Source organism: Astatotilapia calliptera, chromosome 22 (assembly GCF_900246225.1).
Source record: "Astatotilapia calliptera chromosome 22, fAstCal1.2, whole genome shotgun sequence".
In the NCBI taxonomy this organism is placed as follows: Eukaryota; Metazoa; Chordata; class Actinopteri; order Cichliformes; family Cichlidae; genus Astatotilapia; species Astatotilapia calliptera.
In genome coordinates this window covers 16,260,818-16,288,238 of record NC_039322.1, presented here as the reverse complement: position 1 = coordinate 16,288,238, position 27,421 = coordinate 16,260,818, and the positions used below count along the sequence as shown (strand labels likewise).

At 40.8% G+C, this 27,421-nt stretch overlaps 6 protein-coding genes across 8 annotated transcripts; 2 read left to right on the top strand and 4 right to left on the bottom strand.

The window, feature by feature from the left end:
* Positions 1-555: 555 nt before the first annotated feature.
* Positions 556-3,322, top strand: uqcrb (ubiquinol-cytochrome c reductase binding protein). The gene is made up of 5 exons (XM_026156685.1): positions 556-596; positions 825-916; positions 1,907-1,975; positions 2,094-2,260; positions 3,115-3,322. The coding sequence occupies exons 1-5, from the start codon at positions 571-573 to the stop codon at positions 3,190-3,192; spliced, it is 432 nt and encodes a 143-aa protein (XP_026012470.1). The 5' UTR covers positions 556-570; the 3' UTR covers positions 3,193-3,322.
* On the bottom strand, positions 3,311-6,115 carry lrrc14b (leucine rich repeat containing 14B). The gene is made up of 3 exons (XM_026156682.1): positions 5,825-6,115; positions 5,073-5,701; positions 3,311-4,376 (listed from the first exon to the last, which is right to left on the bottom strand). Exons 1-3 carry the CDS (start codon positions 6,098-6,100, stop codon positions 3,698-3,700), a joined length of 1,584 nt encoding a protein of 527 aa, XP_026012467.1. The 5' UTR covers positions 6,101-6,115; the 3' UTR covers positions 3,311-3,697.
* Positions 6,116-6,150: 35 nt separating this feature from the next.
* On the bottom strand, positions 6,151-13,576 carry LOC113014884 (protein naked cuticle homolog 2). 2 transcript variants are annotated; one of them, XM_026156683.1, is made up of 10 exons: positions 13,420-13,576; positions 13,288-13,314; positions 13,113-13,183; positions 9,308-9,362; positions 8,959-9,065; positions 7,845-7,940; positions 7,623-7,758; positions 7,358-7,501; positions 6,726-7,176; positions 6,151-6,211 (listed from the first exon to the last, which is right to left on the bottom strand). In XM_026156683.1, exons 1-9 carry the CDS (start codon positions 13,442-13,444, stop codon positions 6,755-6,757), a joined length of 1,083 nt encoding a protein of 360 aa, XP_026012468.1. In that variant the 5' UTR covers positions 13,445-13,576; the 3' UTR covers positions 6,151-6,211; positions 6,726-6,754. The 2 variants fall into 2 exon arrangements, with proteins under 2 accessions (XP_026012468.1, XP_026012469.1); XM_026156684.1 differs by having other exon boundaries at positions 8,968-9,065.
* An 888-nt stretch (positions 13,577-14,464) lies between these two features.
* On the bottom strand, positions 14,465-16,842 carry gatad1 (GATA zinc finger domain containing 1). Its single transcript, XM_026156260.1, has 5 exons — positions 16,349-16,842; positions 15,369-15,491; positions 15,227-15,286; positions 14,921-15,104; positions 14,465-14,834 (listed from the first exon to the last, which is right to left on the bottom strand). The coding sequence occupies exons 1-5, from the start codon at positions 16,526-16,528 to the stop codon at positions 14,644-14,646; spliced, it is 738 nt and encodes a 245-aa protein (XP_026012045.1). The 5' UTR covers positions 16,529-16,842; the 3' UTR covers positions 14,465-14,643.
* Positions 16,843-17,451: 609 nt separating this feature from the next.
* On the top strand, positions 17,452-21,198 carry chrac1 (chromatin accessibility complex subunit 1). The gene is made up of 3 exons (XM_026156266.1): positions 17,452-17,733; positions 17,854-17,980; positions 20,262-21,198. Exons 1-3 carry the CDS (start codon positions 17,458-17,460, stop codon positions 20,342-20,344), a joined length of 486 nt encoding a protein of 161 aa, XP_026012051.1. The 5' UTR covers positions 17,452-17,457; the 3' UTR covers positions 20,345-21,198.
* A 1,245-nt stretch (positions 21,199-22,443) lies between these two features.
* On the bottom strand, positions 22,444-25,331 carry LOC113014762 (uncharacterized). Of its 2 annotated transcripts, none has more exons than XM_026156487.1 (3): positions 25,205-25,331; positions 24,133-24,691; positions 22,444-22,807 (listed from the first exon to the last, which is right to left on the bottom strand). In XM_026156487.1, the coding sequence occupies exons 2-3, from the start codon at positions 24,678-24,680 to the stop codon at positions 22,666-22,668; spliced, it is 690 nt and encodes a 229-aa protein (XP_026012272.1). In that variant the 5' UTR covers positions 24,681-24,691; positions 25,205-25,331; the 3' UTR covers positions 22,444-22,665. The 2 variants fall into 2 exon arrangements, with proteins under 2 accessions (XP_026012272.1, XP_026012273.1); XM_026156488.1 differs by having other exon boundaries at positions 24,133-24,687.
* Positions 25,332-27,421: the final 2,090 nt, after the last annotated feature.

Below are 27,421 nucleotides of genomic sequence, written 5' to 3'. Positions count from 1 at the left end.
CTCATAAACACTGAGGTCCTGGTATATGCAAACTTCTGTCTGGATCCTTACAAAACAAAGATGTGGAGCAATGTTAATAATTTTTGGGAACACTTTAAAAAAAAAAAATTACCAGTTTCCGATACCATTGTTGTAAACAGTATTCTCTTAAAAATAACAATACGTTAACAACACTTACTGGACTTGTGGAGTTATTTTAAAATCCTAAGAGACTTGTAAACATCTGAAGAAAAATATTCTTTAATCATAGATGCAGACTCATGCAGAAATATTGAAATTTATTTTAAATTTCATTTTGTAGAGTGAGAACAGACAGATGGGATTCTCAAAGTCAGTCAGTTTCTCTGGGTCTGACACAGAAACAGCACACAGTTTTGGGAAGAAGCCATTTTCTTTCTTCTTCGTAATTTTAAGGTCCTCGGACTTTTATGTATTATTGTAAACAGATACAGCTGGCTCAGACATTAATGGAGTTTCAGATGGAGGTTCCTCACAGGGAACATCAGGCATTATTTATACAGTAGTTACACTGATTTACGCTTTATCTTCCTGAGACCCAGCCTGTTCATTATGTCCTCTGTAGTGGACAAAAAACTGTAAGATACTTTTTTTTCCTTGTTTCCCAGGAGGATATTTATACTGCATTGATAACTATTTATACTGTATTATATTGTTTTATATTATGTATACTGTATTATCCCGATTTATAATTTATTTATAATATATTTTTACTGTATTTATTCAGTGTTTACGCTGATTTAAAGTGTATTTACACATTTTTAAACAAAATTTCCGCTGTCCGTGAACGTCGGACCTTACGACAGCGTGACGTCTGATAAAGTTACTTTTGAACGCATCTTTACCCACAACCCACCGCGTTCCTTCTCAGCGATAAACATGGCGACGAGGGCACCAGGTAAATTAACCCCTATCCTTTTTCATATTTCCAGGTTATGCTCGTTAATCCTCTCGTTTTTAACCTGTGGTCAGATCTGTTTTATTCTCTTGCTCACAGCAGGTCGTTATGTTTACTTTGTCAGTATAATTAGGCCTTCCGGTGCCTTTGACTAGTCTGTGTCCTCTAGTGTCCCCGTGCTAGCTGATGCTAACGGGTGCTGGTCAGCTAGCGTTAGCTTAGCGCTCTCCAGTGCTGGTAAAATAAGATAAATGGTATTAAACAAAGACCTCCATCCTGTTGCGCAATAATAAAAACTGTGTTTTACTAAATGACTGATGTAGAGCTCAGCCGTCGTTTGGAGTTAAATGTAAGAAATCAACCAAACTGCTGTTAGCTCATTGCTTATGGAGGTTAAAGTTTGTTTTCTTCAGTGAATAGTTACGTCTGTCTCACAATGACATCTGAGTGGTCGTAGTTGAATGGTTGTTGTCTGATATTCATACACCACATTTGACTAATTGCCTCTTATAAGATGACACATACTTTATGTTGGGAAATCACTGTTACAGCAGCTCATACTAAAATAGCTCAGTAAGATAAATAAAATATGACAAGATAGATTTCTCCCTGTATTTGTTAACTAAGACATCCATGTTTAACTACTAGGTCTCTGATCAGGTGATCAGTGATTGTTGGTGGTACTTTGGTCCAGGTTAGAGAAAGGAGACTGCTTTTGAGATTGAGGTTCCCTAGATCTGTGACACTACTGATACCATTAAAAAGAAGATTAAGGGCCACCTGTACAGGCTTAATTTTATTTAAACCTATCTATTTATACAGTTATAATTTTCTTATTTTGTATTGTAATGTGCTTCATAACTAAAGTTGACTGACTTAAATATGTATACTAAGTGGCTAGAACACTGTTCTCCTTCTTTCCTTCCATCCTCACTGATCCTGTCTGTTTCTGTCTCTTTCTCATGATTTTTTTTTTCTATTTCTTTACAGCTGCAACAGGAAGGCTCCTGGTTGGCTTCCGTAAATGGTATTACAACATGTGTGGCTTCAACAAACTTGGTAAGGCCAGAATATAATAATTTAAGATGATCAGAGTTCATTAGCTAAAAATGTTGCCAGTTTCGAAGCTTGCTAATGAAAACAGGATTGTCTTGAGCTTGTGGGTTTTCTGTTGCAGGTTTAATGCGTGATGACACGATCCATGAGGACCTGGATGTGAAAGAGGCCCTCAGGAGGCTTCCAGAGAATGTGTACAACGACAGGATGTTCAGGATCAAGAGGGCCCTGGATCTCTCTATGAAGCAGCAGATTCTTCCTAAAAACCAGTGGACAAAATTCGATGAGGTGCTTTCACACAAACAGACTAAATTAGCATTTTCAGTGCAGTGTAAAATGTAGTGTTAATGTTAACATGGATAGATGTAGTATTTTTCTGTTGGTCATTTCATTGGACGTGATTATTTGTTAAGTTTTCCACTGAGGCTTGAGTCATGCAGTCCTAAAGATTTGTCAGCACAGGTCTGGCAGCCACTGTTTGTTTGGGGAAAGTCTGATCCCGTGATTGGTTGTGAGTGGTCTTGGCACTTGGTTTGAAACTGGTAGCCACTGGTTGCTAGGGGCAAGTATGTATTCTGTAACTGGTTGGCGACTGGTTTCTGGAGGGTGTTGGGAGTCCATAGCCTGAAGGTGGTTGCAAAGTGGTGTGCAGTGCTGCTTTGTTGCTAGTAGTTTGCACTTAGGATGCTAACTTGTCTGCAAACTTATAACTAGATAAAAGTTGTGCAACCAATACATTTCAAAAGCCACAGCCTTCATTCTCCTTTCCTGGTATGTATCACACTTTCCTCACTACCAATTGAATAGTTTGCAAATGTTCACAGACAAGTTGTCTTCCCTGCAAACTACTGGCACCAGTTTGCTAGTGACTACTGTAATCATAAGGATGTTGTTGGTGCAGAACCCTCTCTATGATTGATTTCACCTCTTATCAGTCAGCTGGAATATAGCTGCTGATGAGTCCTAAGTGAATTCTCAGTGTAAGATATGAAATTTTAGTCAAAGTGTGGAAAAGAAAGATAAGTAAACAGAACTATCACAGAGGTTTTTGGAAAAAAAAATTATTATCTTAGTTTAGGGTGGGATTTTTAGCCTTTGCTGATTACTGATGTCATGTATTGTGCCTTGTGTTTTTCCTGCAGGATGTCCACTATCTGACTCCATACCTGGAGGAGGTGATCCGTGAGAGGAAAGAAAAAGAGGAATGGATGAAGAAATAGACCATTCCAGTTCGCAGCTGTTAATCTTAGTCTTCGGTTGGTTCGTGGTCATCCCCTGGTGTAATATTTAACATGAAATGTAATCTACATATATAACACAGTGCTCATTAAAGAAATGTACATTTTGAAACATGTCTGTCATTTATTTGATATATTGATATGACAAATTACAGTTTCAGAATTACTATAGAAGGATCTGTCACATGTTTCAGTGTTGGGCTGCTTATAAATATAGTTACAGCATTTAAACAAGAATATATAAATTAAAACAACATGCACTGTATATACAGCTAATAAAACATCTTAGCAATAACCACTATAGTTGCTATCTGCATTGCACATCTGTTTAGTTTTATATAATTAAGTCCTGGAAGAAAACAGTTAGCATTTGTTGACACTAACATAATCCCTGTCTTAACTATAGTTAAATCTGGTTTACTGGATCCATTTTCACAGGTTTGAATGAAGCAGCAGACTTTGAGCTCAGGACTAGTCACAGTAAAAATCAATCGTCTTTCCAAGTCTGGGATCTCCTGTTGTTCACATCGGTTATCGTACCTATAAAAGTGCCGATGACGGCGTTAAAAGATTTCAACATGGACACCCCTAGCTCATTACTAGTTTCATTGATGTCTGGATCGTAGGCCCCCATGATGGGGGTGCACACTTCCACCCCATCTCTATCTGCTCTTTCCAGGATGGCCATCAGCTGGATCCTGATCTCCTGAAACAGCTCCGTGTTGTAACGCAGCAAGACCGAATCGTCCAGAGGATACGTGACATCATCTGCGTAACATTCACGGGGCACAGGTGCCTCTATGTACCTTAACTTGGGAAACCCTACAGATAGAGTGGAGAATAACCTAAGCAGGGCAACAGATGTCAGAGGGTTTCCCATAAGTCTGAGCTCCTCCAGTTGCTGACAGCAAGCCAGAGCATTAGTGAAAGCGTCCATGTGCTCGTCCTTTATGTTGCACTCCTCGAGAGCCAATCTCGCCAGAGTTCCCGAACTCCTGCTAAGCAATTTGTGTACAGGGGTGGAGAAAGAGTCAAAGAGGTTGTGTCCACTGATGTCAAGGTGAACCAGGGTCTCACTGTGGAGACTGTTGGCCAGGTAGGTCATGTCTACACGGTTCAGGCAGCAGTTGGCCAACTCCAAGCATAGTAGAGGTGTGTTGAGAGGACTGTGAGAAGGAAACAAGGGAGAATAAAAATGACTCTGGTATGAAATGCTAATAGAGGTAGACATTTGTAGTCAAACAGGAGCGGTACAGGAAATGCTTAAAAAGGTACAGGTGACAAAGGATAAAAGAGAACACTCATGGCTCTTATACACTACAGGCTGGCACGTTTTCCTTAGACGGAAGTGTTACGTTAAATCAGTGAAGGACGTAGAGATCCACTTCATCAGTATGAAAATGTTTTTCATTATGTTGGTTGGTCACCCATCTGTACATCTTTGTAAACGCAAATTCAATCTTTTGTCAAAGTCTTTGCTCACTTATTTGTTAATTTTATGAACAATGTGCTGCAAGCTTTTGCTCATCTACACCTTGTTTATTGAGCATCAAAACATTTTACATTACAAAATCTATACTGTGCATACTCGCTCCTGTTCTATTTCCATTTGAAGGTGAAGAATACCCAGCGGGTCTTTGTCCTGCAGCCACCTGTCCTCGCACTGGCACCACATCAGCAATTTTAACAACAGAATACCTTCCACTGTTGTACAATTGACAAAGGTTAAAGGTGGGTATTTTGAGCTGTGTTAAAGCTCTTGGTGTTGTTGCTGATCAGGTCTACAATCAGCATGCATTACATGAATAGACAAACTTAGGGCACCTTGTTGTCTGTCTCTTTATTGCTGTGCTTGTACTCACTTTAGCAGTCTCCGCAGGTGTCCAGTGAGAGTAGAAAAACCAACATAGAGCTCAGTGAGGCTGCTCAGTCGTGCCAGCAGGTTGCCAATGGTGGCCAGCAGATCCTCGTCGTCAGAGCCGAGCCTCCTGACATCCAGGGCGCTGGCTGGCAGGGTCAGAGACTGTAATTTGGGGAATTCCACCCTGGACAGCAGCACCTCCAGGTGTGAGGCCTCTAGAGGAATATTGTGCACCACCTCCAGCTTTGTGATGGACTCTGGCTCTGCTAGGCGAAGAACATAGAACAGCTGCTTGAGAGTGAGAGAATCCGCCCTAAAACTAACAAAGCGAAGCTTCAGGGGACAGTAACGGAGGAGCAGGAAGGCCTGAGCTACCAGCTCGTAGTTGCGGCCTGTGACGAAGCCGTTCAGACGGACATCAACAGATGTTTCAAAGGCAGATTGGGACACGTCCGTATCTTGCATGGCCACCGTGGTCTCGTAGCACAGTTTTGTCAGGAGCTGGGTTCTTGCCCATCGACCCAGGGTGGATTTACAAGGGCAGGCCTGATGCTCAGTGTCCTTAAGGGCAGTCAGGTCCACCGTGTGAAGGCTCTTGGCATATGTTCTCGGGGGAGACAGCACATAATCCTTAGAAAACAAGAGAATATTACATTAAAGGTGACTATTCATGAGTGTTTTAAGGCAATGACAACAGAAATGCAACTGAAATGAAAATGATTAGGGGTACATTCAAGGTGGGTGGTTTGGTACCTTTAGGCCGTTGAGAATTGCTTCCAGACAAAGCCGGCAGGTGCGAGATGTGAGGTCTAACTGACAGTCGGCTGTCTTTCCCAGAAGTCTTTGTAGGTTGAGTTCAGGAAGAGGCCACATCTGGACCAAAGCATGCAGCACCTCAGCCTGCTCGTGGAGGTAGCAGGCCTTGAAGAGAAGTGGGTAGAGGTTAAAAGACACACAGGTGAGGTTTTCCAGAGTTCTCGCACCAGCCTGAATGAAGCCCTCAGCAGCAAGGAATCGCAGGGACTTCATGTCTTTAGTTTTTTTTGTGTGTGTTGGTATGTATTTGATTCAGCGTCTTGTCTCTTTTGTAGCTGCTGCTCCGTTGGTATCTTCTGTTGCTGTCTCTCTGGGTGTTTTGCTCTGGTGAGGCAGGAGAGAGGCACAGAGGGTAAGTAAGAGGGTTGAGGTTATAAATAGCAACAGCTGTCTCACGTCCTTCGCTGGACGTGGTTTCTATTTGCAACTTTTGCCAGACAGATTAGCAGGAACAACATCTGAATCCTCACGAGAAGCTTCACTTTCCTCCTCACAGCACACCAAATGTTTGGCGTTTAAACACAGGTTTAACTATTTTGCCATCATGCACTTCATTTTATGTATCTGCTATTCTTTTCCAACCAAACTACTTTGTACAACATAGAGGTGCATGCTTGCAGGGCATTGTTGTGCAACTGAGGATTTTTGTCAGGGGAGATACTGTGGTCACTGCCATTGTACTAACAGAGCCATCCTCATATAAATAATAACAGTCTAAACAACTTTATTGCATGTGTCTCACATTTGACATTATAATATCTGTATTGGGGCACTGATGAGAAAAGAAAATCCAGAATAAGGTGAAGACTAAGCTAAAATATTACTAAGCTGCTCTTACCTGTCTTATATGATGTGTATTACATGAGGTTATGATGGGTGGTAGTGGTGATGATGGTGATGATGCTCATGGAAGTGATGGTGCTCATGTCTCTGGGCCAGCGGGACACCAAAGGAAGGCTGAAGGCTGTAAAACGTCTCCCTGTCTTGTCCTGGCTGTGCCTGGAAGCCAGCGTGTGTATGGGGCGAGGCAGAATATTGTACCGTGGAATGAAGCTTCCTGCTGTGGGAGCGACGCGGGAGGCTCTGGGAGGCTCGAAGGAGAGTCTGGGTAGGATGGCACCACGAAGCAGGATGCCGGCCATGCAACCTGCAGGACTTTCTCTCAGCTCTGGTCCTATCACACATGGATCTGCTTCTCATGGAGTAAACAACACGGAGGTCTTGAGGTGACTCAGAATGCACAGTGTTCTCACAGTGCACCACTAGATGGTGCTGAAGAGGAGGTGAGTCTAAAAAAAAAAAAAAAACAGAAGAAAAAAACCCTTAAGTGTATTTTCCAGAAGACAGACAGACAGACGGACGGACGGACGGACGGACGGACGGACACACACACACACACACACACACACACACACACACACACACACACACACACACACACACACAGAATTAATGGAGCTTTTATGATACCTGCATTGTCAAACTTGGAGGCATAATTTTCAATGCCAGCTAGATCCTGGTAGTGCTTTCTGCGCTCTTTGTTTTCATCCACACAGAAGAGCCTTCTCATTGGACGTCCAGCTTCCTGAGATCCACTCTGCTCCTGCTCTGCATCTGTTTTCAGTGAGTGCAGGATGTTGGCATTGCTGACAGTTTAGAAGCTTATTAAAATCTTGACGGTCATGAACTGTTTAGTTTTGGGTCCTTAAATCCTAAAAATCACAATAACACGTACCTGTGTTTGAGCTCTTGTTTGGATAATGTGAGGAAGTTACAGCTAGCTTGATCCTGAGGGGCCTTGTACCACTGCAAGGTTGCTTCACCGATGTCTCTAAAACCTCAAACACGGAGTGCATCAGGCTGGACATGTCCTGCAGAACACAGATATACACACTGCATACAGAGACATTTTACATCTGAAATATGTCAGCAGCAAAAACAAAAACCCCTCTCTTACCTCTTTCTTGACCTCATCTGTGTTGTCAAAATTGTACAATGTGAAGGTCCACTCCTGCTGAGAGTCGTCTCCAGGCTGCACGTTACCCTCCATGCCCTGTGTTCACATGCGAACATGCTGTCAGAATAATACTGATGCCATAGTTTGTCATTTACAGTAATATGTGTATTTGCTTATTATATGTATATGTACTGTAACTTTACACTCATGAGACATTTTTTTATTATTATTATTATTATTATTATTATTATTATTATTATTATTATTATTAGGTACACCTTACTATTACACTCCCTTTTGCTTTCAGAGATGCTTTAATTCTTCATGGCACAGATTCAACAAGTGCTGAAAACATTCTTCAGAGGTTTTGGCCATATTGACAAAATATCCCCACACTATTACACCACAAGCAGCCTGAACTACTGACAAAAGGCAGGATGGAGCTACGCTTTCACAGTTTCCTGTTCTCAGCTGATAGGAGTGGCACCCGGTGTGGTCTTCTGCTGCTGTAGCCCTTCACAGTTCAGAGATGCTCAGAGATGCTCTTCTGCATATGACTGGTTATTTGAACTACTGTTGCCTTCCTATCAGCTCAAAGCAAACTGGCCATTCTCCTCTGACCCCAAAATCAAAAACTTCTACAAGGCCTAGAGATGAGCATGTGGGAAAATCCCAGCAGATCAGCAGTTTCTGAAATACCCATCTCTCTCTAACAATCACATGAGTTGCTCCCATGTGATTGTCTCACTAAATATAAGCACTTAAATGGCTAAAAAAAACAAATTGGCCACTGAGAACATTACAGCCCCTTTATAATAGCAAAATCCTCCATAACAGCCTGCAACCAACCTGATAAGATAACATGTTTTATCAGGTTTGTTTAGTCCATTTCAAGAATACATATTTAAAAATGGGTGTTTATGCAGCTTTTTCTGCGAGACTTCTTCACAGTCAGGAGTCGTCGTCTCATCATGTTTTACTAGAAAACTCCACGAAGTCCCGGCACCCAACCCCACCAGTCTTGGAAAAACCAAAATCTGAGTACACACCAGTTGCTACAATTATACTATATTATAACGTTATTTGAATATCAAATAACGAGGTTACCAGTTACCTCACTCACAGCAGCACGGCTGCTGCTCCTCTTTGTTTCCTTCTTGCACTTGAAGTGAAAATTGGTCCCTTTATCGGGCGTCTTCTCTTCTTCTGGTGGCTGAACCACTAAACAGCACAAAAATGCATCATAATTCTCTTTTTTAACAGACTCACAGTTTATGGGTACTTAAAATTATTGCGGTCTATCTTGTATCTTTCTGATTACTCATGTAAGGCTCTGTCTTAGTCTTATATGAACTATTTCCATTGTTTCGTTTAAGTGGATAAAACCCGATGACATTCACTAAACAATTAAACCTTTAAAGACCTTAGACGGGAAACAGGATGACGTGTGATCGCCCACTCACCCTTCATGTCGCAGTTATGATCAGAAGTGCTTTTCCTCAATTCCACATACAAGTTCTGTGAAAAGAGTCAAGAGTGTAAATTATCAGAGGACACATTTAAGAGCGGGAGGAAGCAATTAAGTGATTTTCTTGTCCCGTGAGTGTGAAGATGGATCTCCAGATGTGAGCAATGTTGAATAATCTGTGCATTTTTCCTTTTTATGAACCCCAAAACACAAAGCAGTAGTATGAATACTTTTGGCTTACTTTGCACACGTTTAAACACACAAACATACGGCACTGCAAAGAAGAAGAAAGCCGGTTTACCCGCATGTTTTTGAATGGTTGACATCTTTTCGCATGCTTTCTTGCATAAATACACGAAGATGAAAACGCTCACTTAAATCCTGAGTCTTGGCTGGACCTCTTTGCACTTCAGGTTTAGGTTTAGACACACTGTATATGTGTTGACTGTTATAAGTCAGCTTACTTTAAATCCTCTAAATCCATTATATACTTATATGCATTTACACATATTTTCAAATCCTACAGCAGACAGGGTTGATGAAAGGACTTGGATCAATTTCTGTTACTTGAAAAATATCGAATAAATAATACTTCAAGAAAATTAATCTTTTTCTGCTTTAGTCTTCCAGTGCAAAACAAAAGAAGACAGGAACAAAAAGCCTCTTATCTGCCAACATGTCCCTCACCCGTGTCACACTGATGCTTCAGCAGATGCAGTTGAGCAACACAGGGAGTGATAATTTGTGGGCATGTCTGCACACCCGCATTCGTGTTCAGATGCAGGCAACACACCCAGCGTATCCTGCCACGCTCTGCCTGCAGTGAAGCTTTGATGAGAGAAGGCGGCATCACCCGTCAGTCCATGGACCCATCCTGATTTCAGTGAGCAGCTTGAGTTCATTTCACTAATGTGTAGCTGATGCACATCTATGCAACTAGGTCCACACCTAATAGCCTGTAGAACCACTTCAGTGGTCTCTCACATTGTTATGGAGGAATTTTGGCCAACTCTTCTTTACAGCATTGCTTCAGTTCATTGACCTCGATTTTTTTTTTTCAGCCTTTCTGTTTGCTGATGTTTTGGGGATCGTTGTAGTTTTGGCCAAGCTTTACCTCTCAGACATGTGGCCACACATTTGAATCTAGAATACTTTGGTATTCAGAGGAATTCAGGGTTAACTCGATGACTGCAAAGTGGTGAGTCCTGTGGCTGCAAAACAAGCCCAAACCATCCCCCCTCCACCACCGTGCTTGAAAGTTGGTGTGAGGTGTTTGTGCTGATATGCTGAGTTTGGTTTTCTCCAAATGTGATGCTGTGCTTTATGGTCAAACATTTCCACTTTGGTCTCATCCGTCCAAAGGACATTTTTCCAGAAGTCTTGCAGTTTTTTGAGGTCCAACTTTGCAAACCTAAGTTGTGCAACCTTTTTACAAAGAACAGCATTTCTCCTGGAAACACTTCCAGACAAGCCAGTCTTTTTCAGTCTTTTTCTAATTGTACTGTCATGAGCTGTAACATTTAACATGTTAACTAAGTTTTTGGGCTTTTCTCTGAGCACTGAACAGTCTGACTTTGGGGTGAATATGCTGAGGCATCCACTCCTGGGAAGATTGACAGCTAGCTTAAATGTTTTCCATTAGCTGTAGAATGATGAACTTAAACTGTTTGGAAATGGCCTTTTAACTCCTCCCAGATGGATGGACATCAACAATTAAGTTTCTTTAAGATCACTGATGACATTTTTCCTCCTTGGCATTGTGTTAAAACACACCTGAATGCTCCAGACCAGCAAACCGGCCAAACATCTGTTTTTAGAGGTGCTCAAACTCTCTTGATCAGTTAATCAAATGCATTTAATTGGCAGCTCCCGGCTGCTGCATAATTCCTACGGAAGCGGTAAGTGTGGACTTAGTTTTCCTGCACAACTGTGTAAACCCTCTTTATCACATGACTGTATACTAATGCATATTTACATGTTTACCGATAGTTCACATTGAGCTGCTTCTATCAATCTGGTATTTTGAACATTTAGCTAAGTAACTAAAACAACTTCACATTTGGTAGAATTCAATTTGAGGAATGTAAGTGAACAAACTCAGATTGTTTGGTCTATAATTGGCTTGCGGGATGGACTATAACCCAAATATAATCACAAAATCCACATTTTGAACACATTATTTTTGAAAAGAAGTTTGGATTCTCTGTCTAAACCAAAAACTAGACAGGATTGTTTTCTTTGAACTTCAAGTTAAACTCGCCACGCCTTTTCTGCTCAGTATGCCAACATTTACTTAAAACTGTAATTATTCAGCCTCTTTTCTGCACACATACTTGATGGAAGATCATAGGAAAGGAAACAGGTTTGTCCGTTCTTTAGACAGTCAACCTGTCAACACTTGAGCCTGCCTCAGTGGTACTTGACAGGTATGTAAACATTCACCTATGAGTCGGCGTGTTTAAAATTTTTACCCACGGCGCTCCCCTCCTCCCCCCTCACTGGATACATCGAACGTTGCACATAAAAGACTTCATTGTTTAGTTATCTCTACAAAATCTTTTTTAAACTGTTCCAGCTTCTAAAAACCGTCTTTAATCTGTCACCTCTGCGAAAACTGTGACAAGGAAATGTTTTAAATGTGATTTTAAGGGGAAGACTTTCTAACAAAGATGCAAAGAACGGAGTCATCTTTTGGAAAAAGAGATGTTTTTGACATTACCACTTCACAGCAGTGGTGTCATGGGGGATAAAACTACATTGGGTTGGAAAATGTAATCGCAGGAAGTGCTCCAAGCGCAGAACCTCCACCACAGCCCTTTAAACATCTTGGCAGAGTCAACATCTTTTTCCAAACTGCAGAACTTTCCAGAACTTTTTTTTTTTCTTACAGCAGCCCTGTGCAAATATTGTCCTGAGCTTCAGACTTTATTGGCCTTAAAATAACAAGTTATGCCCAAAGATATTAAGAGATCAAACACTTGAAAAGCTGGATCAGTGAATTTTCTGTCCTTAAAGTGTGTAAGACAAATGCAATCAGTGTTTTTAATCAGGTGGTCTCAGAAGCAAACAAATTAAAAAAACAAACATTATTACACTTGATGCCATTTATGAAATGAAACAAGCCACACTTCACCCACTCCAGCCCCAAACACCCCACCTCACACCCTCACCCGTCTGGCTGGGGCAGGAAAGCAGTCCCAGATGTGGATTTTTTTTTTCCTTTTTTCTCTTTTTCCCCCTCAGTGAAGTTGGGCATAAAGACCTCGCTGTCTGGAGGGGGGTGGGTGTGCTGAACTTCACAGACTTGGAAGTCTCTTTATAGAGATGGAGGAGGAAGGGTGGAGAAATAAATAAACGACCACCTTCCAAACATCTTTTATGTCTCCTGGATAGATGTGAGCAGTTTGTCCCCAAGCTGGCACGACTGAAATGAAGCCCTGAATGCTGTGTTAAAGGCGTTTAAAGAGCCAGTGCGGTTTTTTCTGCACTATAAGAACACGTGTACTTGGCTTTAATGTTGCCTCATGTGCATTTATTTATTTGTTGAAAGAAGCTTACACAAAATATGATTTTGCTTTTTGGGCCCTTAGATCCTACATTATTACCGAAATCACTAGTAAAACCTGGCTGGTTTCCGGAGCTGAATAGTACCCGGGCAGTACTGCACCAGCTTCAGGTCTAACCTCTTTTCTGTCAGCACCAGATCAGCGCAGTGATACGGGAAACGTAGGTGAGCGAGTTATAGGTTTAGCTTCTCTCGAATTAGTTATTAATATAAGAACAAAGATAAAACTCATTACCTCTGTCAGCTTTCTTCTGCATATGTGGCTACTCTGCGACTCTCTCAGCACACTGGAAGCCAAACTCCGTCCTGCAGAGGATAAAAACAACCACATATTTAAAAAATAAATAAATAAATAAATTATAAATTCATGTACAAATTAGCTATGACAGCATGTGTCTTTTCTGTCTTACCTTCTGGATTCTGCCGGGGCTTCGAAGCTGCCCAAATAATGAGATGACAGTTAGCGGTAGTGATAAGACATTTCAAGTATTTCATTTCTAATAATAATAAAAAAAAGAAGCTAACTAGATGTAACTTCCCACCGTGTTTGGACTGGAATTTGCCCATACTGTGATCAAGAAATGTTCACCATGTCCAGCTCAGAGAAAAAAAATATAACTCAAGACATGAGGAAGTTTTCGCGGACTGGGAATTTCACCGACGACTCCAAAGTTTCACCGAGACGTTTATCCAGGAGTGCACAGGCAGAGAGCGATGACTACCGCGCACTTCCTGCTTCGGTTAAACTCTGTTTGATTGGTTAGAGATCGGTGATGCACGTGACCCAACCTTACGTCTGTAAATCAAAGTAACAGTGTGTTTATTGTTTAAACGACTCTGAACAGCATCCGACTGAGAAACGGACACAAACCACCGACTTAAAGACTTTACAATGAGACGTTCACGGTCAAGAGCTTAACTGACACAAGTGGCTTCATTCCAGACTTTAGACACCACCAGTCTAACATTTTGACATAAATCAAACGTGACATTTGTTCAATCAGGATGCTGGAACAAAAACCAATCAGATCTCTGTTTGTTTGTTTTTTTTTTAAAACATTTATTTATATCAGTTTAAAAAAAAAAAAAAAAAGGAACAAAAGAAAAATCACAGGCAACAGTAGTGATGGAAAAGAGCTTTTTGTTTATTATCAAATACAAAAGTAACATTTTTTTATGGAAACTTGTTTCTACCACTGGAAAAGAAAAAAAAAATGGTGTAAACAAGCTTCCATATGTTTCAGCATCACAGCTTGTGAATAACACAAAGCAATAAGACACATCATTACCATCAACTTACAACTCGCCTTCAAATGTGAAGTAATGATCAGAAAACCCCAAAATCATTATCTCCTTAATAAATGAAGGAATCTCTGTATGCATTGGTCATCTGTTCTCCTTCAAACTTGGCGGGTGTATGGACTGGAGGCAGTGCCAAGTTTGAAGTAATTCGGGGGGTGTCTCATTTGTGACGCTTCTTCCTGTTACTAGTCACTGAAAGACCCCGTCGCTCCTGTTGCTAGGCGTCACTAAAAACAAATGTCACATTTCAGACCGTCCTGCGTCCTCACAGATGACACAGTCCTCCCAGATATCAGTATTTATTACATTTAAACCTTATTTACATTTAAACCTCCACTGACTGCAACATCTACCTCTGCAGATGCTCTGCTGATGTGCTGGCGACTGCTGACCCTGCACTAGCATCATGTGAATGTACATTTATTTCTTTAAGAACAGAGTCCATGTCTTTAATCACAGTCCCACTAACTGCTGGCACTGACAGACTCTTTGACAGTGTGGGCTGGTGTGGGTCCTATGTGGGTCCAAATATAGCCTTTTTCTGGTCGTATTGGGATAGTAGGGAACGGGGTGCTCCGAGACTTGAAGTACTCAGAGGGGGCGTGGCACACAAACTCCAAATACTCCATCTTTCTGGGCAGATCCTCCTCTGGACCTATTGCAAAACATTTTTGTTTGTTTTTTAAAGCTTAAATGAACAAATTCCACTAGAGCACTGCATGATCCAGAATAACTGCTCACCAACAATATAGGTGCCAGGATCGAACTGGTCCTTAGGGCTGGCTTGAGTGGGGATGAGCCATGTCAGTGCTGCACTTTTTTCACAGTACTGATCCTGTACAAAGCCTCGAATCTGAGCATAGTAAGGCTTCCCATCTTCTTCATCTGTTACCTTAATCACGTCTCCCATCTGGTAGTATACACCCTGTGATATATTGACAATGATAAAGGATTAAGGTTAATTTATATAATTAATGCTTTAAAAAGATCAGACCAGTTTCAAGTGAAAGTATTGTTTCTCATGCTTTGCAACAATAAACACCGTACCTTATAAAATATGGATTCTGACGTGATGATAGTCGCTACAGATTCTGGTGCTTTGATTGGCTAAAAGGTTGGCACACACAAGGGTCAAATGCATGAACTCAACAAGAAAGAAGAAAAATCAAATTTACATTATCAAACTTACATTTTTGAGTTTAAATATGTGTCGTCTTCCTTTTCCTTTGGTTGAGACTTTTTTCTCTGATGCAGGAGCTTTGTACTTGGTGCTTCTCAGACGTGCAGACCTCCTGTGGATCTCCTGCTTGGACTATAGACAAACACAAGAAGGGATTGGACAATTGACTGCAGCTTGTCAGTTGAAGAAGATGATGAAAAATAAACAATGAGACAATACTAAGACCAGTACTAACAACTATCAGTTTGTTTGTTTGTTAACTGATTAATCACTTAATGTGAAAAATATCTCAGTAAAATGTGAAGCTATGTAATGTTTAAGGCATATAGGTTTACCCTTCAAGTTTGATCTCACTTGACAACAGACTGCTATATTACCAATTTTAATTAAAAATAAGGGTTTAAATGATCTTGGGGGTTTGTTGAGATGTTTCGCCTCTCATTTAAAGATTTAAATACTTTCACTTTGTACAACACAAATGACTTTCATTTGAAGCATCATTTTTTTATGTTCTGCCATCTGTATTTCGCACAGGCTGCTGCACAAGAGCCTGAAAGTTGTGCCCAGTGCTTTCTCAGGCAGTTATTATGATCAAATCTGCGACACCACATGTAAAAACTCCTGGAGTCACACCGGCTTGTTTCTGTTAAACTGTTTTACACATGAACAGTGAAGACTACAGTCTTGAAATGAGACCTGTGCTCTTCTAATAACTTCAAACAAAAACAAAAAACAAACAAACAAAAAAAAACCCCCCACAGTGATCGTCAGTATTTAAACTGAAATGGAAAACCTTCCTAATTCAGCCCAGCGTGGGCTCCGGGAGCGCTATTATATTTTCCCTGTAGGATTATCTGTGAATGATGCAGCTGCAATGTCTGCACACAGCCCCACCAGTCTAAAAAAAAGAGCCCGAAGACAAACTCGTGAGGCTTTACACCATCACAAACAGGCCTGGCTCTAATCTAGAAACACTGGGTTTCACTGACCTGTTTCCCTCCGCCATTGCTGGGCTGAGTGATGGAGGACAGGGAGGGTCCTGACGCCCCGCCGCTGGCGCTCTTTCCCGTGCAGCTGTTACATAGGATCTCTCCCTGGTTTCCTTTCTTCCACATCGAAGAAGAATTAGTCTTGCAAACGGCGCAACATGGTTTCAAACCCAGCGGCATCGTGGCCGCTTCTTAAAACGACGCCGGTGGGCGAAGAAACAACACAGAACTCAGTGATAGGATGAAGATGCTCCGTTTGTGTGGCTGTGACTCTGGTAGAGAGGCTGAAATCTTCCTTCTGGGGCAGTTCGACTTAAAACAAACAGGTATGGCTCTGAGTTACTTACGAGAACAGCCAAATTGATCAGAAACTTGGGTTGTTTATATCTGTAGCCCATTAATAGCCACTACTAGCGGCACAATTCTTCTTCTGCGCTGGCGCCTGCCATCAGTTCTTCTTCTTTGGTTTAGATTTAGGTACATGACTAAATTATGCGACGCCACTGGACTGGAGGACACAACGCTAATAGACGCAGGCGAGCTTGTGAGAGTGTGAAGATGTTGATTAATTTTAACCAATCGTGTTGTGGTAGTGATAAATTACGATTGGTTAAAACGACACAATGAGTAGGTAATATGTTTAGCTGTTTTTCTTAGATGTATAATGTATAAATTATTAATTAATTTGCCCGCTTGCACAAAATGAGTCTTACCTTTCCGCTTTTTACTAACGTAATTTTTCTTTTACTTTTTCCGCTTTTTTGAAATCATTGTTGTATATGTAAATTTTGATGTATAATGCCCTCACTATGCACCTGTGGCACTGCTGTTTATTTACTGTAAGTTGTACTATTTTTATTCATTATCCTGCTGTAACAAAGTAATTTCCATCCATCTATCCGTGTATAAAGATTCAAGATAAATGATCTATCTATCTATCTATCTATCTATCTATCTATCTATCTATCTATCTATCTATCTATCTATCTATCTATCTATCTATCTATCTATCTATCTATCTATCTATCTATCTATCTATCTATCTATCTATCTATCTAAAACCAGCTAAACCATTTTTAACCAAAGTGCCTCCTCTTCAGCAGGGGGAGATGTTACAGCGTCGAGTCCGCCAGACGGTTTTAATCTGGTCAGACGAAGAAGAAACAAACCGGCGTCACAGTTCAAAACAATACTTGGAAGTTCCGCTTGTCTCGCGCCCTGTCCTTATGAAGATGTCTCATAACAGCTCAGCCAAAGACGACCAAGCGTCGGGCAGCAAAAAGCCGATCTCTCTACCGATATCCAGGGTGAGGCTGATCATGAAGAGCTCCCCTGATGTCTCCAGCATCAACCAGGACGCTCTTTTCCTCACCACCAAAGCTACAGTAAGCTAAACATCATCCGCAGCTCATTCATTTGCTAACACTTTTAGCACCGTTAGCTTGTCTAGGGCATGTGAGCTGAAGCAGCGCGTTTGTGTGTGTCTCCTGTTGTTATTGTTTTAGGAGCTGTTTGTACAACACCTGGCTCTATCCTCCTTCAACAACGGCTCAGGGAAGGAAACAAACACCCTGTCGTACAGCGACCTGGCCAACACCGCTCAGGAGGCGGAGACTTTCCACTTTCTCACAGGTGAGAGGCACCTGCAGGCACCTCGGCGGTCCTATGATGCACCAGCTGGTTACAGATTATATCTCAGACTGCACAGAGTCCAGATTGTTAGAAACAGTGAATTAATACCTCCCCCGTTGCTCTACGCACTGACTCACACAACGCCCGAATAAAAGTCAGCACAAAATCGATTAATTTCCTATTTCACACGATGTCTGAACCTACCTGCAGTGGCCTCACCCACAGTCTAAGAACTACTGTAATGATAACTGATCAGACTTTGGATTATTAAAGTGTTTAAGGTAGTTAAATAACCCAGCATCAGCAAGTGTAGATAAATGGGAAACTGTGGTTCCGTTGTGGTTGTGTGTTTCCAGTTTCACGGGATTTATGCTTCTGTTTCAAATCTACACCATAGAAACGCCACCCTGAACATGTAACAGCTGTTCCATCACGTTATTGTCTCCCCTAAATAATTGTATTTTGTGCACCTCTCAGGGCCATTGTAAGGGACAAATATGTATGTCTCCAAAAAGAAAAACAAAAACAGAAAATAACTGACCGCAACAAAAAGGAAGAAAAATATTTCTGTCATAGATGGTACTGCATATAAAACACTGGGACATCACCCTCAAGTAATAAACACATAAAACACCACAAAAGCATCAAGACTGGTAACAGCGTCAGCCACTTAAGTACATTACCCTGTAGGCTCTACAAAAATTCATCACAGAAGTCTAAAGGGCAAACTGTGGTTGAGCTGAGGTAGTATATTTGCAGTCCACTGGCAGCTTCAAACTACCTGCCTACCTGCAGAGAGCATCTGCTGTCAGATGCATCAAAAACATGTCATGTAACTGTTCTGTGGGTCTTTCTTGTGCTGCTGATGGTCCGTCACCTGGCTGTGGAAAAGAGCAAAGTTATAACATACAAAAACCCAAAGAGAAACTGGGTGTTAAAAGCAATCAAAAGCGTCAATTTCAGACATTGTCTGTGCTTTTTATTCTGTATTTTTGATGTTTTTTTTCCCCCCTCATGCTTCTCCCGCTCCTGGCCGGCCTGTTAGCATGTGACCCTTGCAAAGCGAGCATTGGTTGACAGCCCTTGTCTGTAGGATCTCTATGGTCAAATACCACAACAAACGGACACAATTCCATAAATTAAGCACAAGCAGGAGGAGTACATCAGGAACGGCATCTGATAAAACATTTGTGCCAAATCAAACACGCAGATCAATCCACTATGGTTATCCCTTAGGAAATAAGGGAGCAGCTCACAGTACCTCCACCAGCTGAACACAAGAAGACCAGATTAATCGATGAATTTAAAAAAATAATTAAATTAACTGATTAAGAAAAGAATAAGTATTAGAAACACTGCTTGGTATAATGTAGTATAAACAAAAAGGCTCTAAAATCGCCATAAAACAAAAACTAATTTTAACAGTTTTAACAAAAATCTAAAGTTGTAACCTTCATGAAAGGATGAGTTAGTTTAGCCAGCTTTACTTTAAGGATTATTTGAAGTAGCACTGTTTTTAAGTCTCTCAGGCACTGCTTTAACCCTTAAACACCATCAATAAGACTTTTATCTCTCTCATAACTTCATTTTATCTCCTGTGGTGTTTTTGGGTCTGTATCCAAACAGCTCACACTCACTCCTTTGTTACTTTTGAACGTCGGGCTGTCTGAATCCAGCGATTCAGGGGGTTTAAGGTGGAAATGCTCGGGCATGTTGCTGCTCGTTTTGCCTGTGATATCTGCGGTACTTCTGGCTGCTCGATTGTTTTGGGAGAGGTCACCAGAGCGTGCATGTTTGGTTTGGCACAGAATTACACTGGCTGCCCTTCCTGATGGTTTCCTTCTAGCCATTTATCCAGGCTGGGGGCGGAGACTAGGTATACACCGGATTGTGTCCCATTCTGTCGAGGCTTTGTAAGGCGAACATGTTAACCACTACATCGTGGAGCCACTTGTGCTCAGCATGCGTCTTCTGGACATATGATTATGTCAAGGTTTTAAAAATGGCTTTTCTGTAAAAACATTTTGTAAACAGTTTGTTATAATCTATATAAAGTGAAATATCAGATGAATTTTAAATATACAGAAGCTTAAACGTTAATCTGAAAGTAGATTTTAGTGCAGCTGTGCAGTGTGTCAACTTTTTGACAGCCAAGTTTAAAACCATTTGAGTCTTCCTAATACTCTTGAGTTAATATCACTCACTGACCTGCAACAAAAAATGAGATCTTTTCCTTCAACTATGCATTTTTACAAATTTTTTGCTTTGTTTTCCTGGACAGATATTCTGCCTAAGAAGATCTTGGCTCAAGATTACCTCAACTCTTTGGAGCAAATGCAAGAAGAAGAAGGAGCTGATTACTGAAACAGGAGGATGGTCCACATTTCCCATCTGGACAGATGTTATCGCATCTACTCTTCCAGCCTGTCGCCGAAAGCAAAGTGACCGTCAGTAAAAGACACTTGAACTCTCGAGTTCATCTTCAGGGCTTTTGTAAAAAGTTAGAGGACGTGGAGCTAAACGCAAACTCACACGGGATCAATGTGAAATCAAGTGAAGACTCAAATTTCAAACTCCCCCCAACAGTAAATGAAGTTCAGCGACCCTTTTCTGCAAACTGACAGATATATTTTGTGTGAGCTAAAGTACTGTCATTACTAATATATGATGCAAACAGGAGTTCAGAACAAGTTTGCATTTAAGCTTGTGTACTTAGACTGTTTATGGAGGTTCCCGGGTAGCACTGACTTAATTGGGCTGCTTGATTTGCGTGCACCGTTATCGGAAATGTTTCTGCATAACTGGCCAGTACGGACTTGTTCCACGTGAGCCAAGACATGGGAATCCAGCCCACGCAGCTGGAGCGCAGACGTCTTAGCTTCTGTGTTACTGTTGGCTTAAAAAAAAACAAGTGGGTGAAAACATTATTTTAAAGGTGCTGTGAAACATTGATCTCAAACTCAGATGTGCTGTTGCTACTGTTAACCATATATTCGTGTTGTGATTTGACTGTCAAGAACTTGAAATTTACTAGAAGTGGAAAAACTACAAAACAACTGAACATGCTCTGAAGTTCAAAATAAAATCTCAGACTCTAACAGATGTAAATATTTAAAGTGTTTCAGCTTAGTCGGCATATCGCCCTCTGTGTATTTACAAATGTGTGGTTTAGATTTGATATTAAAATAAAAATTCATGCTGTCTTGTTTTGCACTGAACGTTTTTATTTTTTTTAAAAATACCAGTTTATGAATTTGGTGTGTTAAACCACTCGCGTACTCTCCTCTGAGCTCCTCGTGTTTCCTGCAGTTTAGAGGTTTAATGTGACCATGAAATCTTCATACCTTTGCAAACAGGTAATATAGAGCCATGGTAAGATTTACGATTTTTATTTGACCTATTGTACTGTCATAATTTCTTTAACAAAAACTAAACCAGAATACATAAGCAGCATGTTTTAAAGAAAAAGAAGTCCATAAAACTAAAGTGCACCCCATGATTTAGCAGCTTGTCGAACCACCTTTAGCAGGAACTAATCGTTTTCTGTATGACTGTCAATCTCTCATATCGGTATGGAGGAATTATGACCCACTCTTCTTTATAACATTGCGTTAGTTCATTGATGTTTGCAAAGACTCATTTATGCACAGCTCTCACAGCATTTCACTAATGCTGAGGTCCAAACTTTGTGCCTCTGCAGCACCTTGATTCTTGATTCTACTCAACCCCCAAAGTGTTCCAGAGTCCAAATTCCCAAATAGCTCCACTTTGGTCTTGTCTGTCCAAAGATATCCTTTCAGACGTTATGCAAACCTAAGGCATGCTGCCATTTTCTTTTTAGAGAGAAAGGGTTTTTTCCTGGCAAACCTTCCAATAAACACCACACATGTTCAGGCTTTGTCTAATTGTACTGTCGTGAACTTAAACATTTAACATGCTGAGTGAGGCCTGTAGAGTGTGAGATGAAGCTCTTGGGTTTTTTGCAGTTTCTCTGAGAACTGACTTTGGAGTGAATTCACTGGGACGTCCACGCCTGGAACGACTGGCAACTGTCTTGAACGTTTTCCATTTGTGAATAATCTTTCTTACTGAAGAGTGATGGTATTCAGATTTTTTGAAAATGACCTTATAACCCTTCCCAGAATAATTGGCAGCAGCAGTCGCTTCTGTTGCTGATGTATTACCTCCTTGGCATTGTGTAAACACGCACTTGAACACTTCAGACCACCATAAACGTCTTCTTTTATAGAGGTTCTCACACATGCTGTTACTATTCCTATTAATTCCTATGGAAGCAATAAGAGTGTCCTTAGTTATTTTTATGCAATGTTTTTGCAGTATAGGTTAATTTCTATTAAATAAACAGTAATGTGGTGTAATGTGTTTATTTTAAGAAATGCTACAATGTTCATTTTGTTCTGTTGTGTCAAACGTTGACTGTAAAACTAGACTTTACAACTCTGTTCATCAGAACTCCAAGAAAATGTGACATTTATTCATTTCTGCTGATTCTTGGTTACACGTTTTATTTTGGCAGGCGAGCTGGTGACATAATAAGGTGCAAATCAAGTGTGTTTTGTTCTCATTACAAACCACACTCATCCTGAGCATGCATGCATGGACTACATCGTTATGAGACATTCATATCATATAAATACAGTTCAAATAAGGGGTTTCCAGCATCATCAGTGATGGATGAGTTTTCTAAGTCGAAGCTGTACATTGAGAAGCGTCGCCTCCAAAGTGGAAAACTTCTCCTCCAGGTGGTTAGCCATGTGGTCTCTGCCTTCGAGAGCATCCCTCGTATTTGCGAGATGCTCCTTCATGCTGCATGGGATGAAAAATCACAAGCAAACACGACAAGAAGTCAAATTTGAACAATTCCCTCAAATGTTCACATCTAATAGAGCCGAATGTCCAAACTTTCAATTTATATTTGTGCCAGAGCCTCGTCTCAACCAGATGTCCAGACAGATGTGTGCAGGGAAATACTGGAAATGACTCAGATTGGCTGGAAGCTGTTTTCACTCAGCATGTTAAGCAGTTAAACACTGGTCCTGGGTTCCCCAGAACCTCACTAATAATAATTTAGGACAAACCCCCAACAACTGGCCTTGGATCACTTTTTGGATCCAAGCCCAGCTGGAAATGTAGCTGCTTTACTTCTTTACTATGTGGCTCAAAGTTGCATCTAATCTGTAGTAAGTACAGTAGAGGAAGTCTGTCTATAAATATGCCAAAACCCTGATTAAAGCACCAGATTTTGCATCATTAAAGAAGAAATCAGGGGATAAGCATTAATTTTCTCTGCATGAAACCAAGTACTGCACTGCATTTTAAAATGAGCAATGGAAGACATCATGGCGTGGTTTCACAAGAGCAAGAAAAAGGGGAAAAAAGAAAGAAAACTGCGGATAACAAAGACAGATGGATACCAATATTTGGACCAGACCGGACAGTCTCCCACAGAAGCTATGATTCTTTCCGGCAGATTTTTTTCTTAAGTATTTTTATTCATTTTTAGCCCTGATTGAGGTTGTCATAATTCATGCATGACACGGTTAAATAACAATAATTAATTAATAATTATTAATGGAGTGACACATCAGTGTCCGATGTAGTGGTTTATGCGCAAGTACTGACACAAATACAAGAAAACAGCCTTTGAATAGCTGTCCAATGTAGTGACCACCTTGCCTGAAAGGGTTAAAACTCTGTTTCTTGATGCCACTGTTTATTTTGTTTATTGATGCCATATTATTTCTATGTAGCATTAATATCACTTTGACTTTCAGATCAATCCATAGACCTTGAGGGAAAGGTCGGAGGCCAACTATGATGTGTTTTAAATCATTATACAGTACTTTCTATATATTGACAACACACTGCCCACTTAGAATCATAGCTTCTAAATTATAAGGCTTTTTGTCAGTTTTTGACCAATAAATCATTAAATTGACATTGAAGACCTCAGTAGATGTAAATTTTAATTCATGGGGTGTGACATGACCCCACTCTAAACCTACAGAGTATTCATTTAAAACTTTAATAACATATAATAATATATAGCCTATTTTATAGTATTCACCTCTCCACCCACCCGCTGATCTCAGGTTATTCCTCCTGAATTCTCCACTGTTATTGTTTCTTACCTTGTAAAGACACCCCGCTCCTTGCCCTCTTTCCTCTTCTCTGCCAGAGAGACAAACACGGTCTCCACGCTTTGTATAGTTTCGGTCACTTTCTGGTGGTCTGATCGGATCCCCTGGACCTCCTCTCTAGCTTGGTGGTCGTAGGACAGCCCTCCCTCTTCCACCCCGCTGGAGGTGGACACCGCCTGCAGGGCGGCCCTGTTCTGCAAAACAAGCAGACGAGACCTGGCAAACTCTTTGGGTCCTGCTATGTTTTCCCAGCAGATTGGAGATGATGGAGGGAGCCAGAAGCGCTGCGTGCAGTTGACTGGCTTTTCTGAGGACTCTGTTGTGAAGGGGCTGTCAGCAGGGAAGCTGTGGAGCAGGTGCAGAAGAGACGATCCAGAGCCCCACTCCCAGTCCTCAAAATCCGACTCCCCTGACCCTTGCTCAGGGGGGAAACTAGGAGGAGGACTTGCTGGTCCTCCATCCTCTGCTGGAGAACAGATCCCCAACAGGAGACAGAAGGACAGGAAGAGCCAAGCCCTGCTAACTGTCCCCTGGAGCATCTCCAAACTGGCTGCATCAACAAGAAAAAGACTTAGACACACAGGAATCACCAAAGAAAATCCATTCACCGTGTTTATTATCAAGTATTCTCATACTTAAGCTTCCTGTACAAGAGAAAACTACTGTGTGAAGGGCAAGAAATTTCTACTGATCAATAGAAACATGAAAAATAACACTTAGACCTCTTGATTGCATGCATTCAATGACATAACATTCAAAATAAAAGCATGACGTTTATTATGTTAAGTTCAATAACAAATAAGCTTAAATAAATTTCTTAATAAATTACACAAAATAAATCCAGTACAAAACCAGAGAACATACATTTGTGTTTTTTCTCCTGCAGTTTAACCGGAAATTTGCCTCAGTTTGGTAGCGTCATAGTTGGCAACAAATCAAAACTGCAAACGCATCACTGAAGGAAATCCTGAACTCCAGATCACCGCGATGTTTTTTTTTTGTTTTGTTTTACGGATGTGATGCGAATTTTCATTCTAAGATGACTTTTGTTCAGCGGTCTTACCTTACAGAGAGAGCACAGAGCAGTCTCTGTTTGTGCGTAGCGGCGCTCCTCTGGTGCCTGCAGCCGTCGGAAAAAATGAGTCGTTCACTGCAGACTGTTACATGCAATCTGAATCACTTTTACTGGCCCGGTAACAGGAGCTTGGATTTTCCCTCAGTGGAAGGGGATGGGATGGGAGATTGTAAAATGCATGTGAGGTGTGGGTTACAGTAAAAGCTCCCTGCTGGAGGGAGAGAGCGCCATTCTCTGGATCGTATCCCTGATTTGAAGTGTATTTATTTCTTTGTGAGCTTCATTTTCTGTGCTCATTTGTGCTTTTTTTTTGGTTTTTAGAAGTGAAGACTTTTTAATTTGAGTGGCAGGAGGAGAAGGAGGTGCGATGCTCTGGGTATTTATGAGCCATTTACAACATCCAAAACAGCTACAGCAAAACGCTCGAATTAAAACACCAAATCTGCTTCTTAAACTTGCTGGTCTGAAACCATCCCTGAGTTACATTTGAACACGATGGTGTCCTGCAGTTACTGGGGAGAAAAGAGTTTCAAAAAGTACCCAGACTGTCCATGAGCTCAAAACTCATGCAGAGCATCTGTAGTTATTTAGCGAGTTTTTTGAATGACCAGAGAGTGGATCCACACAGCCGGAGGCTTTCACCCTGACATAAGCTGCAAGGAATGGGACACATTTTGGCACAAACAAGCCAGGGTTTTGCAATTTAAGGGGAATGACGAGCAGTTTTCTGAAAACAAACACTAAATTTAAGGATGAATTGTAAAACATAAAAAGGGTGGGACTTAAAAACATTACACCACCACGAGATTCTGTTTATGCAATAAATCACTGGTTTGGCTTAAGTGTGCCTCCTGCCTCGCAAAGTAACGTTTTAAAGGTATTCACTGGTTATTTTAGAAAATAACATGACAATAATAAGAAGTCGAATAAAATTAAAATATGAATTCCAGTTTATTTACATGGTTCAATAACACTTCATTTATTTGATCTGTTTGTAAGAGTTGACTACTTTTATAGTAATTTTGTATCTTTATGCTGTTGTTGTCACCAGAAAGTGACCTAATGTGACTTTGACCTTATTTTAAAAAACAACACTAATATTCTCTTGATGCAGCAAAGCACACAGGTGTGGAAAGAGTTCACTTTATGAGCATGTGTGCTGGAAAATATTGTGATTCACTTTTAATTTTTCTTTTTAGTGAGAGAAAAGCTTAAATTTTACAACTGCAATTCTGAAAAAAATTGGGCTGCTGGAAAACATGTCGTCAGATGTTTAAACTTAGAAAGTGTATCTTTTTCAGTCAAACTGAAAAAGGAGTGCTGTTTATAGTATGAACAATCGGCTCTATGAAGGCCATCTGTGTGGTTCACAGATTTGTATAATTGTGTCCAAATGTTGTAAATACAGTGAAAAGCGAAGTCCAAAACTGACTTTGAAATAAAGAGAAATCTGACTCACAATACTTTGAAAATCCTGGCAAAAGCCCTGATCACTTGTATGTTTACCCCCTATTTTGGGTGGTTGTTATATCTGAGGCTATTACATGCCCAGAGTTTTTTTCTTTTGTCATTCATACTACACTAAAGTAATAGATACACAAAAATACAGACATTTCTAAAAAAAAAAAAAATTAATTATGATTTATTAGTTATGACTTACTCTCCTGTAGTTGCAATTGCAGGACAGTCTGAGCAGTGAGCTATCAGAACCTTTTCCTGCAGTTTTGTAGTTTTCTGTAATGATTTCTTTCATTGACTACAGCAGCATTCCTTTATCATGTACAATCCTGTACTGAGACTTACCATTATAACTGCACTTCTTATTCTTATATTAAATGGGATTAAAAGTGCAGTTAACCATATTTACACTGGGAGAAAACGGGAGGTATGCTTAACAGTTACTTCGTTTTGGTACTCGTGGTCCTCCATATTGTAAAATGAGTTTGCCACCCCTGGTCTACATAAAAAACACAACACAGCGGGACTTTGCTGAGTGAACCTGACACCACAGCCGTGTATAAATAGTAAAATATGGGGCGAGCGTGCTCTGACTGCACTGCCCCGGACCTCAGTAATCCCACAGTGACATCTAGTGGCAACAGCCGTGAGTTGCTGCTTTTTCTTGTCCCACCATTTAAATTCCCAAACTTTATCGTCGCGTTTGGATTTCAGTCATGTCGCTATTATTCTTAGGCTTAAATATGA

Excerpts from the sequence above, each read along its gene's own strand:
- uqcrb (XM_026156685.1), top strand. The coding sequence starts at position 571 with ATGTCCTCTGTAGTGGACAAAAAACT. Across the intron at positions 597-824 it reads TCTGTAGTGGACAAAAAACT|CGTGACGTCTGATAAAGTTA; the intron begins GTAAGATACTTT and ends ACCTTACGACAG. Across the intron at positions 917-1,906 it reads CATGGCGACGAGGGCACCAG|CTGCAACAGGAAGGCTCCTG; the intron begins GTAAATTAACCC and ends ATTTCTTTACAG.
- lrrc14b (XM_026156682.1), bottom strand. The coding sequence starts at position 6,100 with ATGAAGTCCCTGCGATTCCTTGCTGCTGAGGGCTTCATTCAGGCTGGT. Across the intron at positions 5,702-5,824 it reads CAATTCTCAACGGCCTAAAG|GATTATGTGCTGTCTCCCCC; the intron begins GTACCAAACCAC and ends TTGTTTTCTAAG. Across the intron at positions 4,377-5,072 it reads CACCTGCGGAGACTGCTAAA|TCCTCTCAACACACCTCTAC; the intron begins GTGAGTACAAGC and ends TCCTTCTCACAG.
- LOC113014884 (XM_026156683.1), bottom strand. The coding sequence starts at position 13,444 with ATGGGCAAATTCCAGTCCAAACACG. Across the intron at positions 13,184-13,287 it reads GCCCCGGCAGAATCCAGAAG|GACGGAGTTTGGCTTCCAGT; the intron begins GTAAGACAGAAA and ends TATCCTCTGCAG. Across the intron at positions 7,941-8,958 it reads GCCGTGCTGCTGTGAGTGAG|GGCATGGAGGGTAACGTGCA; the intron begins GTAACTGGTAAC and ends ATGTGAACACAG.
- gatad1 (XM_026156260.1), bottom strand. The coding sequence starts at position 16,528 with ATGCCGCTGGGTTTGAAACCATGTTGCGCCGTTTGCAAGACTAATTCT. Across the intron at positions 15,492-16,348 it reads GCAATGGCGGAGGGAAACAG|TCCAAGCAGGAGATCCACAG; the intron begins GTCAGTGAAACC and ends GTTTGTCTATAG. Across the intron at positions 14,835-14,920 it reads TCCTGGCACCTATATTGTTG|GTCCAGAGGAGGATCTGCCC; the intron begins GTGAGCAGTTAT and ends GTTTTGCAATAG.
- chrac1 (XM_026156266.1), top strand. The coding sequence starts at position 17,458 with ATGTTACAGCGTCGAGTCCGCCAGACGGTTTTAATCTGGTCAGACGAA. Across the intron at positions 17,734-17,853 it reads TCCTCACCACCAAAGCTACA|GAGCTGTTTGTACAACACCT; the intron begins GTAAGCTAAACA and ends TTATTGTTTTAG. Across the intron at positions 17,981-20,261 it reads GACTTTCCACTTTCTCACAG|ATATTCTGCCTAAGAAGATC; the intron begins GTGAGAGGCACC and ends TTTCCTGGACAG.
- LOC113014762 (XM_026156487.1), bottom strand. The coding sequence starts at position 24,680 with ATGCTCCAGGGGACAGTTAGCAGGGCTTGGCTCTTCCTGTCCTTCTGT. Across the intron at positions 22,808-24,132 it reads GAGCGGGGTGTCTTTACAAG|CATGAAGGAGCATCTCGCAA; the intron begins GTAAGAAACAAT and ends CATCCCATGCAG.